Source organism: Plutella xylostella, chromosome 22, assembly GCF_932276165.1.
Source record: "Plutella xylostella chromosome 22, ilPluXylo3.1, whole genome shotgun sequence".
Classification (NCBI taxonomy): domain Eukaryota; kingdom Metazoa; phylum Arthropoda; class Insecta; order Lepidoptera; family Plutellidae; genus Plutella; species Plutella xylostella.
Genome location: NC_064002.1, coordinates 3,317,886 through 3,333,468, shown reverse-complemented (window position 1 = coordinate 3,333,468; position 15,583 = coordinate 3,317,886). Strand labels below are relative to the sequence as shown.

The window sequence follows — 15,583 nt, the reverse complement described above, 5'->3', positions numbered from 1 at the left end:
CCGGAAACGTAAATTTCATAGAATTATGAGCTGGAAGGAACTTACAAGGGTTCCGCTTCGTTTAAATTTGTGTACGGAACCTTTTAAAAATATATTTTTATTTGTTTTACAGCCATTTAATTTAATTGATAAACTTTTAGACACGCACACTCATGTACTTATTTTTTGTTACTTTCCTGAAGCAATTCCCTGAGGCTGGTAATAATATAACATACCTTTATGATGTTACGGAAATCGCAACAAAAATAAACATGTTCGTAACATAAAAGCTGATGCAGCAATGAATCTTTTATGTGTTGAAGCTAACCCAGTTTTAAAATTGTACCAGTCACAGTAAAACAGGTGTTAAATCTGAGACTTTTGACTCTTTGCTCATACAAGAACGTAAATCTTTTCTTTCTACAAGGAATACTGTTGGTAATTTTGGATTTTTATGTTAGAGCACACTCTAGAGTTTCATAGATAGGTAATACAAGTTTATATGATAACTATTCATAACATATTATATTATTATTTTTGTTTTGCTATGCGGTGCTGATTTAATAGAATTTTTAGATTTGTTATTTACGGAAAACAACTGACAGAGTCACCTCTTACGTAACATGCTTTTCAACGAATAAGATCATCAATACGATTACACCTCCTACATTGAAACGGAAGATACGAATGAAGTGGGTAGCCATATTATTTATGGATTACCAATTGATACATTTTTGTAGGTCATAAGAATCTGCACAGAGGTATAACTAAGTTTTACTAATTCACGTATCTATAATACGTTCTAGCATCTCCAGCTGAATATCAAATATTCGAATAAAAATAGAAGTTTATTTTAGGGTGTTAAAAATTACGTCCCGTTTAAGATTTACGCAATTACCGCGATCACCGACAAAGCACAGGTTCGGATTATAAATCAAGGCTCTACTGTATTCACAACTACCATTCCATGCGTTATGCAACTATTCTCCGCACCACATACCCACACGAATCTCTATTTAGCGTTCACCTCTAACCTATAACCGTATCGTACTTACGGTTCACCTTTCCAACCTGACCCCAACGATGCAACCTACACCCTATCTCTTGGAATAGGATTCTAATTTGCTCCTGGTCTTCGGTTGCAGGCACACGCATCGGTCAAGCGTCGGAATGCTTCGTATACTGGAAGGATCCTATGACCAACGACACGTGGGGACTCAACTTCACATCGCCCATCGATGCCAAGCAATTCAGGGAATGCTGCGTAAGTAACATAGACTGTAGAGTAGAATATAGATTAAAATTCTTCTGGGTGTTTACAAAAATAGCTAAGCTGTCACTCAAGATCGAAATCGGGGAAGAAAAGGGGAGGCCTATGCCCAGCATACAGAAACAATAGACAAAGTTAGGATAAATCAAAATAACTATGAAGGGAAATACCTAACCGTGTAAATTTTAGCTACTTTCACAAGACTTTCACAGTTAATAATGTTGGTCACTGCTATGTAAGATTATTTTCTGAATTTCAAATGATGTAGAGAAAACGCTTTTCTGGCTTATAAAAATCTATCTAATCTCAATATTAACTTGAAGAAATCAATATTTGCAATTATTATTGCTAGTCTAAAAATAAATTAGACCTTGTACTCTCCTACTTAAATCCAAATAAAAGTAATTTTCACGTCCCCATAATCTACCAACTATGTTTTCTATAAAAACTATAATACAACCCCGCCGATCACAAATATTTCTCTGTACATCGTCCTTCATCTTTCACTAACTACAAGCGGTCTGACTCAATAATACAGAGACTGATTCCGTTTTTGTCATTTTAGTCACCATCATTCAAATTCTCACGTAAGGCTTCGTCGAGCTACAGCCTGAAGCTGGAGCCTCCGGGCACCAAACAGAAGCCCAAGGCCAAGAGAAAACCGCTGTCCACTCCGGCCAGCCCCAACCGATCAAGGTAAGATCTCACAACTTACAGAAAATATAGAAAATATACAGCTTGAAAGTTTCAGGTATTTTTTCTCTAGTGCCAGACAACTTTTCCATACTGTTTTCGTTTTTGAATTTAATTTAATATGTTTAGATCCTAAAGCTGAAGCTGAAATGATATATAGGTAATTTTGCGTGGCATACCAATAAATGGGAATCTTTGTAGAAAATATATGATTGGCAGTATGTTTTTTCATATAGTAGGTATGGCTACTTTGTTTAAAGCTTATTGAAATAATATTTATCTTTACATAATTCCAATTAATTGCAATTCCAGCCTGACCTACAACCGGGAGCCACAATGCACGTGCATGAGTCAAGAACAATACGCAAGACTGAGAGCTCAGGATCCCCGATATCGTAAGTTGTTGTTAAAATGGCAGTGTAATAGAATCTGCTGTTGTTAATTAATAAATTAAACTAAACGGTTTCTAATAATGGCTATGATTACAATGAACTCTTCGTTCATACACATAAACTTCTTTGCAAAATGCACTTATGTTATGCGGGATGGATAGTCAGCGTCCAAAACGGAAAACTGCACTTTCATCAACCAATAATTTTGTAGTTAGCATGAGTATATTATTATACCATGATTAGCAGAAAATCATTAACCACTTCAACCCTCATGCATTCTATCGAAAGCGTTTGGGCCCCTGTCGTGAACTATTTTGACAAAGATATATGGAAACCTAATTATTTCGTAAATCTCTTCGTTTTCTCTACGCAATAGGACCCCTACTGTTATATCACCTGCTTCTCTCACCACCAGGCTCATCCACGCTCCCCCGGGCGACGACCCGCGGCACGGAGACGGAGGGCGCCGCGGCCGCCCCGGCTGGTCGCTCGGACAAGGTCGCCGCGGCCACCTCCTCCACCTCGCTGTACGACAATGTGGCCAGCGCGCAGCCCTCGCACCAGGCGCCGCCTAAACGTGAGCTTGATTATTGAGTCCCAGTTTCACCATACTCTATTAGATCATAACCAGGGATTAGTGGTTCATTTTTGACCCATCTGTCAATAATTTAACATGATGACATTACAATGTAACAAGGGTTTTAATGATCTAACGGACTATGGTGAAACTAAGTATAATTTATATCTGCATTGTCATCACGCAGTGTGGTCATTAGCCTTTGTCTACTACTCTATCGGTTTATGGTACCCCAGCTCTTCTGGCAGTTATAAACCTACACACTTCCACTTTTTGCATAGTGAAAGAGATATAGAATCTGTAACCTTAATTATCTGTCGAATTACCACGCTATATGACAGAAGGTACATCCAATGACTCGTCCAGCTTTCATCGGGCTTAGACACTGCCGCTTCTTGCAGATTTTAGAACCTATGTAACCATCTGACGAACTACCTCATTCAGAGAGCTGCATGCTATGCTTGCAGTGTTCTATGCGTGGCTCGCGGAGAGACTTTAAATTGGCAATAAATGAAATGGTGATTTAGTTAAGGTCGCGCTTTACTGTTGGTGGTAGATTTTTAATCTGTTTGAAATATTGGTTAAATCTAAGTAAGATAAAGGAAGCAGACTAAAAATACTTGAGGTATCTACTAGAGTCGATACCTAAATAGGGAAACGTCGTAGTGTAGGACGACAAATATCATAGAAAGTTCGAGTCAGTAGTTAGGTAGGTACAAGTCAAAAAATAATTTGGCTGACAGAAGTTCAAGTAAAACTTACTATCGCTGAGTTGCAGAAAATAACTTTTTAAGCTAATAAGGTATCCATTAACTGCCAATTTCAATAACTCTATCTACCGATGACTAGTTGTTGCTTTCATACTATTTTGACACATCAAAAGTTACAACCTGTCAAAATAGTATGAAAGCAGAGCGGTACATAGAGTTATTGAAACTTGTACCTTGCTTTGACAGCTTAAAGTTCCTTCCTGCAACTCAGCCTATATTTTTTTATAAAAACTTTAACTATAGCTCATCTTCCCACGTTGTCCTCAGCCGCCGCCCGCCAGTCCGACTCTGGGCAGCCGCCGCGCCCGCCCAAGTCGCAGGAGACGTCCACCATGACCACCAACACCTCCACCGCGCCCAAGACCGTCACCGCTTCCGTCGGCACTTCTAATGTAAGTTTACCTTAAGTTTAAAAATAGTAGGCACCACCGAATTATTCAATTAAGTCACCATAATCACGGGATTGCACGCCATTTTCCCGCGTCTCGCGTACATATTTTACGCGGTACAATGGATACTTGTATGAACGCGTGCGGGGCAATCCCGTGTGCGTGATCAAATCTGCATGCTATTAAAAACCTTATGTAAAGCCTTATGTAGTGTATGTGTGATATACCTACGCATTAGTGTGTATTTGTAGGAACGCAAACAATTTTTATCCTTTTCCGCTCTTACCATTGCTAACAATACCAGGTCTAGATCACCATTCTTTAAATCTTATTTTTGCAACCTGAAACATATTGTGATTTCACGCTATTGACGGAGGCCCTATTGTTGCGTTGCGTCGTCGCACCCACGTCACTGCCATATATTTTTTGAGAGAGTTCCTTTGGGACGACGCGATGTAATTTCAGCTTTATAAGTTCTGAGATGATGATATTAAATCATTGTCAACACAAACGCGCATATCGAAAATATTTTGTTATGCTAAACGATCGATTTCATACAAATGTAATCTAGGTCTCAGTAAAAAAATACTTACATTGACTTCGCCATCTAGCCACTAAAGATAACCAGTAGATTTATTTGCACCCGCTTCTGCTAGCCCCTAATATATTCAAGCTCCCAGTACGTATTAACATTACTTACCTCTCCCCCCTAGTCCGGAGACGACGCCGCCGGCGCCGGGGGCGAGCTGAAGTCGGAGGGCGTGCAGGCGGGCGGCACGCTCACCACCAAGTGCTCCTCCACCTCCACCCGCAAGGAGCATCTGCAGCACGGCAAGAGCGTCGACTATGGGGACGGGAATGATTCCGTGAGTCTAGACTTAAGTAGATTATATCAATGCATTAATATTAAGGAGAAGAAAAATAAGGCACTACGAGCAATCAATCTGCACTCTTCATAAAGACCGATTCACACACTGTTAAGTGTGAATGTTAAGTAGATGCACAAATATCTGTCTTTAAACAAATATCTGCCCCAGCCGGGAATCGAACCCGGTACCTTCGGCATAGCAGTCGGGGCTACTAACCACTATGCCATTCGACCGTCAAATACACATATAAATTATAGCTGCTCCCGCCCTCTTCGCTTTGCTTTAAAAAGATTTCCCGTGGGATTTCTGCGATAAAAAGTAGTAGCCTATGCTTAATCCATATAAAATCTTTCGCCTTTACTTATATAATATTAGTAGTATATCTTATTAATGGTTTGATTATTCGTTGCAGTCCCGCGAGTCGGACGCGCGCTCGATGCACCACCACAACGTGATCAACAACAACACGGCCGGCTCCCGGCGGTCCAAGTCCAAGAGCACCGAGGATATGAACATGGGTATGTACCGGCTTATATTTTAGTGGAAAATGTACAACAGGTTATTCAAAGAAAGAAAGAAAGAAAACATTTATTTAACACACTGAAACAGAACAATAAATTCAGGAAAAGAAACAACAAAAATATACAGAAAATAATACAATACAGACTTGAAGTTGTGTATGTGGTAGGTAGTAGCTCATAAAGAGGGTAAGTAAGTACCAATTTCTCCATTGTCGGTTATCTAACCGACCAAGGATTGGTTCATCAACATACGTCATCTCCATATAAAATTCTTGACAGATATGTCAAAAGTCAACCACTAATACCTGGTTATGCTCTAACCGACTATGGAGAAATTGGCACTAAGTCTGCTGTTAATTCTAAAAAAAGTACATTTTAGTTTTTTTTTTAACTTTAAACTTTGTAGGTTCTAAAAGTCGTACATCGTCGTCGTAGTCGCAGGAAAAAAGTTATTCAGAATGAACCCCACGGCTACACCACTTTTACAAGTTCCTGTATAATACCAATAATGCCGGCTCAGGTGATTTATCACATGTACTTTAGGTATACGTCCAGCGCACCCAGATCAGTCAGCGACAAACAATTAAGGGTCGGCAATAGGCAATCGAGGGTTGGCATTGTCATAGAATTATGTAGTAAATGATGCTCTACAGCCTTGAAAAAAATCACACTGGTAGCCGAAGAGTCTAGCTAGGTGCTGAATCATTCGAATTTAAGTAAATGCTTATGGATAACTGTAAATTAATTACGAAAAACCAGTAAATCACACTCCCGTATTGTAACAACTGTGTCGTAATTATCAAGAATTTTCATATGATTCTTATCAAATTATAAAGATAAATGCTTGAACTAGGCGCTAAATACCTTGTTTTTTAATAAACACACACCTATTTTGTGTAAATTAATCCCAAACTTGAGCAATTTTTTTCCCTCAAATCTTCATACAAATATCTATGGCGGCTTTCTGTGTTATAAAATCATAAACACAAGCGACGTTTGACTCAGTCGGCCGGTGGCCTCCAAAGAAGGGTCACGTCGGTTTAGGCGGCACTGACAGCTCGCGATCTAATTGTGTACAGACACAAAATCACTGCACATTGGTTGTCATTGCACTTTTTCAACTTTTATGACACCAACATAATTTGATTTGAAATTGAGGAAGCATAATTCTTATACTATATTCAATAAATTAAATGATAATGTTTTTTATTAGTTAAGTCCATGGTACTTCTTGATTAAATTATAATTATTAATGCCTAACTAAAACTAACTAATATAAAATTAAAATTAAACTAAAAAGAAGATGCTGGCCAGATCGCTGCCACTGTCGGGTAGGGTACCCAAGACGCTGGCCGCGTTACCCCGCTATATAGCGATGCTTAGCTTTGTGATAGGTAAGTGCCAGCCCTAGGGTCCCTTGAGACTTCTATTAGTCTGCTGCTGATGTCTTTAAAAAGCTGACGTGCCTCCGGTCCCCACGGCCCTGGGATGAGGAGCAGGAATATAGTGAATGGATCTAAGTGATGACAATACGTAGGAAGATTAGGTTAGGATTCAAAAACACAGTCTCATGGTGCTGGTTGAGGCATGGTCTCGTGAGGATCTGATGAGGGCAGTAACACGGTGGTGACTGAATTTTATTTCAAAGATTTAATAGCTAAAAGCATCGAGTTTGGGCGCGGTGGTAGCTCAGTCGGGTAAGCGCCCGCTTCTCACGCAAGAGATGCGGGTTCGAATCACGGCGCTGACATGTACCAATGAGTTCTTTTAACTTAAGTACAATGTATACCATCGCTCTAACGGTGAAGGAAAACATCGTGAGGAAACCTGCATATCTAGATTTAGCACATCTAGATATGTGAACCCACCAACCCGCAGTGGACCAGCGTGGTGGGAAATGGTTCAAGCTTAGGAAGGCAGTTTAGACCTTGGGGATATGCACAAAGGTTCCACTCGAGAGAGCCAGGTGCAGGTACTTACACCCCCACAGAGAATAGAATAGAATCGAGTTTGGGCTATTAAGTATGTTTTTCAAAGAGAGAGAGAAAGATATTTTAGGTTTCCTCTGGATTAGTTAGGTTTACTGGGTTTACTAAATTCATTCGTAACGTAAAATTGTCAATGACGGAATTTCTTCTATAGACAGTAGCCACTAATAAAAACAACGATATATGGCGTGATTTGCAAAAGTATCTATCTAGTCAACCTGCCACGGGGTGACTTCGGTGGGTAACTCAGAAAAATACCAAATTATATGTTATTGCATCAATAATAAAAAAATCAAGAAAATATTCAAAGTTTCCATCCTCGCTTTTCACGCACACAAATCACAAACTCATGCCTTGTTCTAGGAGCAGGGTCTACCCTGGTGCATTTCCATGACCACTTTTCATTAGCGTCCTACCGGTTTCGATGCTCAGCGGAATAGCACCATTAACCATTATTATTCTGAGATATCATCACTTCTTATTCTGAGTTACCCAACATAAAATCACGCCATCTATTGAAATCATTTTTTAAATTAGGATATGTCTATGGTGTGGTCCCCAAATTTAAGGGTAAAAGCCAAATAATTATATTTTAACCTTTTTTTATACCTATTATATTAAAAGACCTATTCAACGATACCCTACCTACACCATCAAAATAACCGGAAAAAATATCAGCCCCAATTTACTTGTATGGGAGAGGGAGTACCCCAATTTTTTTTGGGTACTCCTCATATCTATGCAAAATATCAGCTTGATATCTTTACTCGTTTCTGAGAAAAAGGGCAGTGACAGACAGTCAGTCAGACAGACGGACAACAAAGAGATCTTATAACGGTTGCTTTTTTCCTTTTGAGGTACGAAACTCTAAAAATATGAAAAAATATTATTCTGCCACCAAAAAATATACTTACAAACATACATACATACAATCAAAAAACATTACTCTCCTCCTTCGGCAGTCGGGTTAAAATAAGTGAGACTGATTCTGAACTTTTGTTCTACGAGTTTTAAAAATTAACCAAAAAAAAACCTTTATCATAGAAACTTTGTTGACACACACGTGACTTTTTACCATGGAAAACGAATTTTTTTTTTCGCGTTTTTGCAAAACTCGTAGAACTAAAGTTGTTCAGAATGACCCCTTGAGTCATCCCCTTTCGGCTTAGTATACCCTTAGTATAACTTATTATCTACACTTTAATACCTGTAGTTACCTTTCTACAAGTAAATACCACTTTTTTTTAGAAATCTAATCGGGTTCCGAGTATGGAGAAAAGTGGCACCCCTATTAATTTCTACTCTTTCCTGGTGCTTACCAGTGTAATTAAAAATTAAACTTACCCTCAAATCACTACTTGAAAATAATTGTCAATAAAGTTGGCGAGTAAAAGTTTATCGACCCACTGTGCAAACTTACATGTGTGCGTGTCACTGCGTGTGCTGTGTGAAGAGCATTGAAAACCCAAATTTGGCGGGGCACGTCACCCTGTACGGGCCCTTAATCTGACAGGCATACCTTTCACAACGGTGACAAACGGAAATCAAGCTCTAGTGTTTATCACCGAACAAGAAGAAGAAGAAAACCCTCTTCCAGCACAAATAATGTTAGTTAATCATAATGACCGTTTTCCAAACAAACCCTCAATAAAACCCTTCCTTCTCTCCACAGACTCCAGCACCCTGAAGCGCATGCTGAAGCCGATGCCGTCAACCGAGAGCCCCGTGACGTCACCAGAGATGGGCCGGCGGCGCTACGGCGGCGCGGGGCCCTGTCCGCCCGCGTGCGGCGCCCACGGCCCGCGCCACGGCCCGCACATGCACCCGCATGCACACCACCATACCATGAACAATAATAGCAGACAGAGCTCCCAGCGGTATTCGTCGCAGAAGTGAGTGTTGTTGGTTGACTTGTTAACTGTGGTGATGTTTTTTGACTGGAAAAGTTAGCTTGATATGACGAGGAAGTATCGTGGCGCAACCTCCACAGTAGTGAAATAGATGCTTCAGTATCTCAGTCATGTAAAGTTACAACGACTACAACGGAAATCTTATTAATATTGTAGACACTTCAGAACTCAGTAGCAGTTTTATATAGCACTGTATGTTGCAGTCATAGAAGCTTTTTTATATTAGTGGATATTTTCGCTAATTTTTGGTTTTCGAACTTAGAATGCTAAATGTTAAGTTCCAGTTTAGTTTAGTATGAGACCCATTACCAGCAGTAAACCAACAAGCTGAGGATCATACCTTATACATATAAGATATTTGTAATATAACGTAGATAGTATAACTAGCTTCTTTCGGGAGCTCTGCTTCGTTCTAAAGGTATCCGTTGAAATTCCGGAATAAAAACTACATATAATTATAAAAATCCTCTCAAATCACTCTATCAATTTTTTAAATTACGAAAACATCATTTGTGGAGTTTGAAAGAACTAAGCATACACACAAACATAGGTATTACATACAGACGCGAAAAGCGAATACTATTTCGTGTAAGTGACAACTATTAACTATTCCCAACAACAACAATTATCTTCCTACTAACCATCTCTCCCCCTCAGTCGCGGCGTAGGCGTCGGTGCGGCCCCCAGCGGGTACCCGGGCCGCGGCCTGTACCTGGAACTAGGAGGGGGGGAGCGCGACCTGTCCCCCCCCTCGGACAACGTCATGTTCGACAACCAATGCTACGCGACCACGCCGTCGTCGTCCAATGGGAACTCTGATCAGGACTCGTGCCAGCGGCGCGGCGACCCACGGCAGCATCATCATGGGGTAAGGATGGCTTTTAAAGCAAGATCCACCTTTCAGCATCCTACGCGTCACATTCATTATTCTTTGTATAGAAATTCACACAAAAGCGTTCACTTCATGTGCATTTCTGACACGCCGTTTCCCCATACATTTATAAAAATCAGTTTGGTCCGATACGTAGGATACCGATAGGTGGACGCTTACCTTTAACGATCATATTAACTATGTGTTGAGAACCCTTATCATAGGGTCGTAGGGCTCGAAGAGTAGACCTACATTTCGTCAACTTATGACGAGATCAGATGCCCCTCCTTTGCTTGCGATGGAGTGTTGACTATGCGCTATTGTCTGGATTTTATAATTAAAATGAAAATTACTTATTTTGAAATTTTTTTTTTCATTACAATGTTAACTAATAACACAACATCCATCATATTCAACATAACGTGAGTATTTAACTATTTACAACCCAAACTTTCATCCTTCAGTCCTGACAAAACCCTTTCTATTTCAATCCAAACGTCGCCTAACCAACACTCCCTCTTGCAGCCGTGCTTATCCCGTCAAGCCTCACAATCCACCGCCACCCCGGCGCCGGGGTCGCCGACCTCGCGGCTGCTGCTCGAGTACGAGATGCATCTCCGCAACACGCTGGCCAAGGGAATGGATGCCGAGAGCTACAGCCTGCACACCTTCGAGGCACTGCTGAGCCAGAGCATGGAGGATTTGGGTGAGTTTTGTGTTTGTCTATCAGCTGCCGTAACACTACCGACACTAGCAAATAACTATCCATAAGGAGCATTGCTCGAAACGCGTGCTTTGGGAGAGGCCTACGTCCAGCAGTAGACTGCTATAGTTAAAAAAAAGTTTCGTCAGATTTGACAAGCGAGCGGCGCTGCTTATGTAATATTAGGCCTGGGTCTCCTATTTACGCCGTAGGTCGCGTCCAGCGTCACGCCGTAGGCCGCGTCACGATGCTCACTACATCTACGCGCCAAACGTCGGCGTGTGAGGGAGACCGCATCAGTACATTTCTATAGTGAGCATCGTGACGCGGCCTACGGCGTGACGCTGGACGCGACCTGCGGCGTAAATAGGAGACCCAGGCCTTAATTGCTAATGTTCGGTGGTGGTAACTCCACAGGGAGGATATCCCAATATACTAGAGACAGTCTGCAAAAATTTGAGGCAATAGCAAAGCAGAGCATGAAGTTACAGAGTGCGTACGCATCTCAGGGATTGGTATTTTTACGCCTGTTTTGTAGACTTTTTGGATTGGAGTGGTGGACCCTTAATTATTATGATCTATGTGTTAAAAGAAACCTATGTAGTAATTCCAAGTCGATAAGATGCCACTGCCGTTTTACTACGGGAATTTGAACAGGACTTTACAAAACATTATTTATTTATTTATTGGCACGTCAACAGCACACACCACAACCATTGAATTAAATGTAAGTTTATAATTATGTAGGTCCGAAGTGTGCACACATAACAGACATGCACAGCATTTACAAATAATGTATTAAATTAAATTAGGTACAAAATATAGGCAATAAACATGCAATATTAATTAAATATTAGAAGACATAAAATTTATACACTAAAATTAAAATATAACTTTATACACAGGCAAAAAAATAATTAATTAGGAAGTATAATTTTCGAAATAAATCAAATTATTTGGTATAACATTAAATTTTGCGTTGGATTTTATTAGTTATTAATTAATTAAATTAGTTAATTATAATTATTATATTATTTAAAAAAAAACAGCTAACAGTTGAGAAAACATGGCTAAAGATATATGAAAGATGTCAACATCTCCGACCCGATTATTTAAATTGTTGTATTCAGTCATTAATCTATTGATAGGAGAGAACTGTCCGAGATTTGTCCTTGAGAATCGTGGGCAAAAAGTCTTGGTTATGGGATAACGGGGACACTGCCTTGGCACAGTGATGGAAAGCTGTTCTCGTATGCCCGGGCAGTCGACAAACCCATTTAATATTTTAAATAAAAACTTCAGGTCAAGCACGACACGTCGGTTGCGGAGGGAGTTAATTTTGAAAAATGACAATCGGTCTTCGTAAGGCGCTCTGTGAGAGATGCCCTGGGAGATGTAGGCAATATGCCGTGTGAACGCTCTTTGAATGCACTCAATCCGCTGCGAGTGAACAGCCTATAGTGGACTCCAGACTGTGCAGGCAAATTCTAGATGACTTCGCACAAGAGCATTATATATAATATATTAATATTTTGTGCGGGCAAACCTAAAACTCTTGCAGTTGCGTTTGAGAAATCCCAGCATCTGTGAAGCTTTACTGACTATTTTGTCAATGTGTGCAGTAAAACAAAGTTTACTGTCTGATCAGAACGCCGAGATCCCTGATCTGGTCAACTTCTTGAAGTACTATTCCATCTATGTGATAGGATGTCAGAATTGGCTCTCGCTTTCTCGTGTACTTAATGTGTGTGTACTTAATCATGAACTTTTATTGATATTATAATAATGTCCTCCTAGCCGAATTTCGACTACGGCGGCCAATCTCAATTGAGATCAGCCAACTACGCAGGAGTAGATTATAGTGCCCAAGTGTGTGCGCAGTACACAGGAGCACTCTCTGTTCCATCACTCTCATAACCCAATGGGACGGATTGACCGACACGACTGGAGAGAGCTAGGCGCAGGACCGACTGCTTTACATGCCCATCCGACAGCATGGATCGTTTTCACTGTTTCGGACAACAGGTGATCAGCCTTCTATGTCCTAACCAAACTTAGAACCACAATTTAGAAACACAAATTGATGGTCCCACCCGGGAATCGAACCCGGGACCTCAGGGTCATGAAGCGAAGCTTCTACCACTAGACCACAGAGGCAGTCTTTATTGATATTATGAGACATTTCAGTAGGTACCGGGAAATTATCGGACAGGCCAATACTCTTCACCAATACTCCAGAAGCTACCACCGCTCTAATAATAATAAAATTCTTATTATCTATCAACCGGATGGCGTAGTGGTTAGTGACCCTGACTACTGAGCCGAAGGTCCCGGGTTCGATTCCCGGCTGGGGCAGACATTTGTTTAAACACAGATATTTGTTCTCGGATCTTGGATGTGCCCGTAAAATGGCAATAGGCCCGCCCCCTATTACATTGGGATTAATATAACACTGGCGAAAAGTGGGTGCAGCAATGCACCTCTGCCTTCCCCGCAAGGGAGTACATTAGTACAAGGTGTGAGTGTTTATATTTTTTATATTATTATATATATATTATATATATGTATATATATATATCTATCAATGTAATTTGATGCAGCTTAACCGTTTCGTAGCGATCGTGATAGTATGTGTAAGAACTGACTTGCATTTCTAGAATGCAATGGAATAGAGTACCTACACCTACGTTGCAGAACGCATGCATAATTATCTTTTAAAAAATACGAGTAAGTACTTTATCTGGCAATTTTTGGTGTCACACTTCGACTTCGCTTTATTTGGCTGACGGGAAATATGGATTCTTGGTTAATTCATGCACAGTGGGGTGGGTTACCACCACAGAACATGATCAAACAATCCATAAGTAGCGTCATTCGCCTATTAAATCTGACGTAACTTATATGGATCTGACAGATGTTTGACAGATGAGTACTGCTGCTAGGATTGTAAATTGCTAATGTGTCGAAGATGGTACGATAGCTGGTCGTGGTCACTGCTTCAATTTCAACGTTGAGAATGCAGACGAGTTTTATACCATGAAAGCACTATAGGTGCATAAAGGATAGTGACATAATTATTGATACTTAACTATATCAACTGAAGATGGCCTCCATACCTCAAACGGTTAAACGAGAACCCGTATATAATATATTTGCGTCCGAAACTATTGAAACATAATAGAAATAGTAAATCTATGCCAGTGAGGCCCTGCTCTTCCCTTATGTACCTATACAATATTAAATAGAGAGAGAATATTTATGTAGTGAAATTACACACTTGAATTTTCAAGAGACCCCTGAAAGTCTCTGACGCAAACCCAGGGGTCCACGAAGCACTAATCGGGAACCGCTATTACCCTAGATAGCATGCGAGCGCCATCTGTGATAAATCGTGAGAATTACAAGAACTGCATTGGTTCGCGTATCTGCTGTTCTGTCCTACAGAGATTATTGATTTCTTACATGCACTGAAATTCAGTTGCAGGGAGCGCCAACAAGTGGTTGCGAGTTTAGTCCACTAGTAAACTACGTAGTTCACTATGCGTTCCCCAGATGGCGTTGGGGCCAAATTAAGAACGGAAGCCGGAAATTTAAGTCAATAACCCGAGAATGGGGTCGCATCCCGGCCTAATTTCACAAGCGAGTGAAAATTTTCTATTTCCCCAGAGAAATTTGCTGAGATATTTTATAAAATACTTACAAGATTATTCTTAGTAACATCAGGATAGGAAAGTCGTTGAATTCCGAACAGACACTGTACATTCCTATACCAATAGATTCATAGTACAGTGTTCAGATTATACTTACAGCTGTCAAATTTTACTTATAGTGCCACAAACTTATCTGTTCCGGTGACAGCGAACTAAATTGATCCATATCTCATTACTTACTAATGAATTGTATATTTTAAAACATTAGATGGGTTTATTAACACCGCAAGAGCGAAATAACAATACGAGCAAACTTAAAATCTTATAGAATTAAGAAATATTAGAGATTTATTTGAGCTGTCACCGGAACAGATAAGTTTGTGGCACTATAATTAAATAGCTTATACCGGTACATGTTTATAAACAACAGCCTGTACACAAGTGTGACGTTGATTGGTGGTTGTTTAAATTATCTGATCAAATACCTCCCAGGTTGAAACCACACATAATAATATTACATAATTTAATATAGGCATAATTTATATGTAGGCAGAGGTGTAATCTTACTATCTTACAATCAAGTGACTAATAATTTATACGCAAGAAATTCCGCCGCTTATAATTGAGTCGGCGTGGTTTGAAATTCAGAAATTACCTACTTAGTTATTTTCGCATGGATGCTGTGCTGAAATTCTTAAATTAATTTAAAACTCTACATTGACGTCAATGTACATCGTACAGCCTCTATGCATCAGCCGTTAGTGTTATCTTTACATCTAGATGCATCTAGATTGGAAGACCAGTCAAATCGTTCAGGTTTCTAATGGGTCACTGTCTAACTCGACGAACGAATCGGCCTGCTTTATACAACCAGACAATTCTTGTTCGTTCGTTCGTCGATTTAAGCTGCGTACACACCGGGCCAACGAACGCCCAACGAACGCCAACGGTTATCCCAACGATGGATATTTATCATACATTAATACAGGGCAGATTGCAGC

General features: G+C 40.2%; 1 protein-coding gene across 2 annotated transcripts in view; it reads left to right on the top strand.

Moving 5' to 3' along the window:
- LOC105384178 overlaps positions 1-15,583 on the top strand; it is a 122,273-nt gene that overhangs the window by 14,538 nt on the left and 92,152 nt on the right. Inside the window, exons 5-14 of one of the 2 annotated variants that reach the window (XM_048629213.1) lie at positions 1,125-1,243; positions 1,815-1,945; positions 2,255-2,337; positions 2,750-2,911; positions 3,949-4,073; positions 4,784-4,936; positions 5,352-5,457; positions 9,121-9,340; positions 10,016-10,226; positions 10,755-10,935. In XM_048629213.1, coding sequence (XP_048485170.1) covers positions 1,125-1,243; positions 1,815-1,945; positions 2,255-2,337; positions 2,750-2,911; positions 3,949-4,073; positions 4,784-4,936; positions 5,352-5,457; positions 9,121-9,340; positions 10,016-10,226; positions 10,755-10,935 — 1,491 coding nt within the window. Of the gene's footprint in view, positions 1-1,124; positions 1,244-1,814; positions 1,946-2,254; positions 2,338-2,749; positions 2,912-3,948; positions 4,074-4,783; positions 4,937-5,351; positions 5,458-9,120; positions 9,341-10,015; positions 10,227-10,754; positions 10,936-15,583 lie in introns of those variants that run through there. The other variant, XM_048629212.1, reaches the window with a different exon arrangement.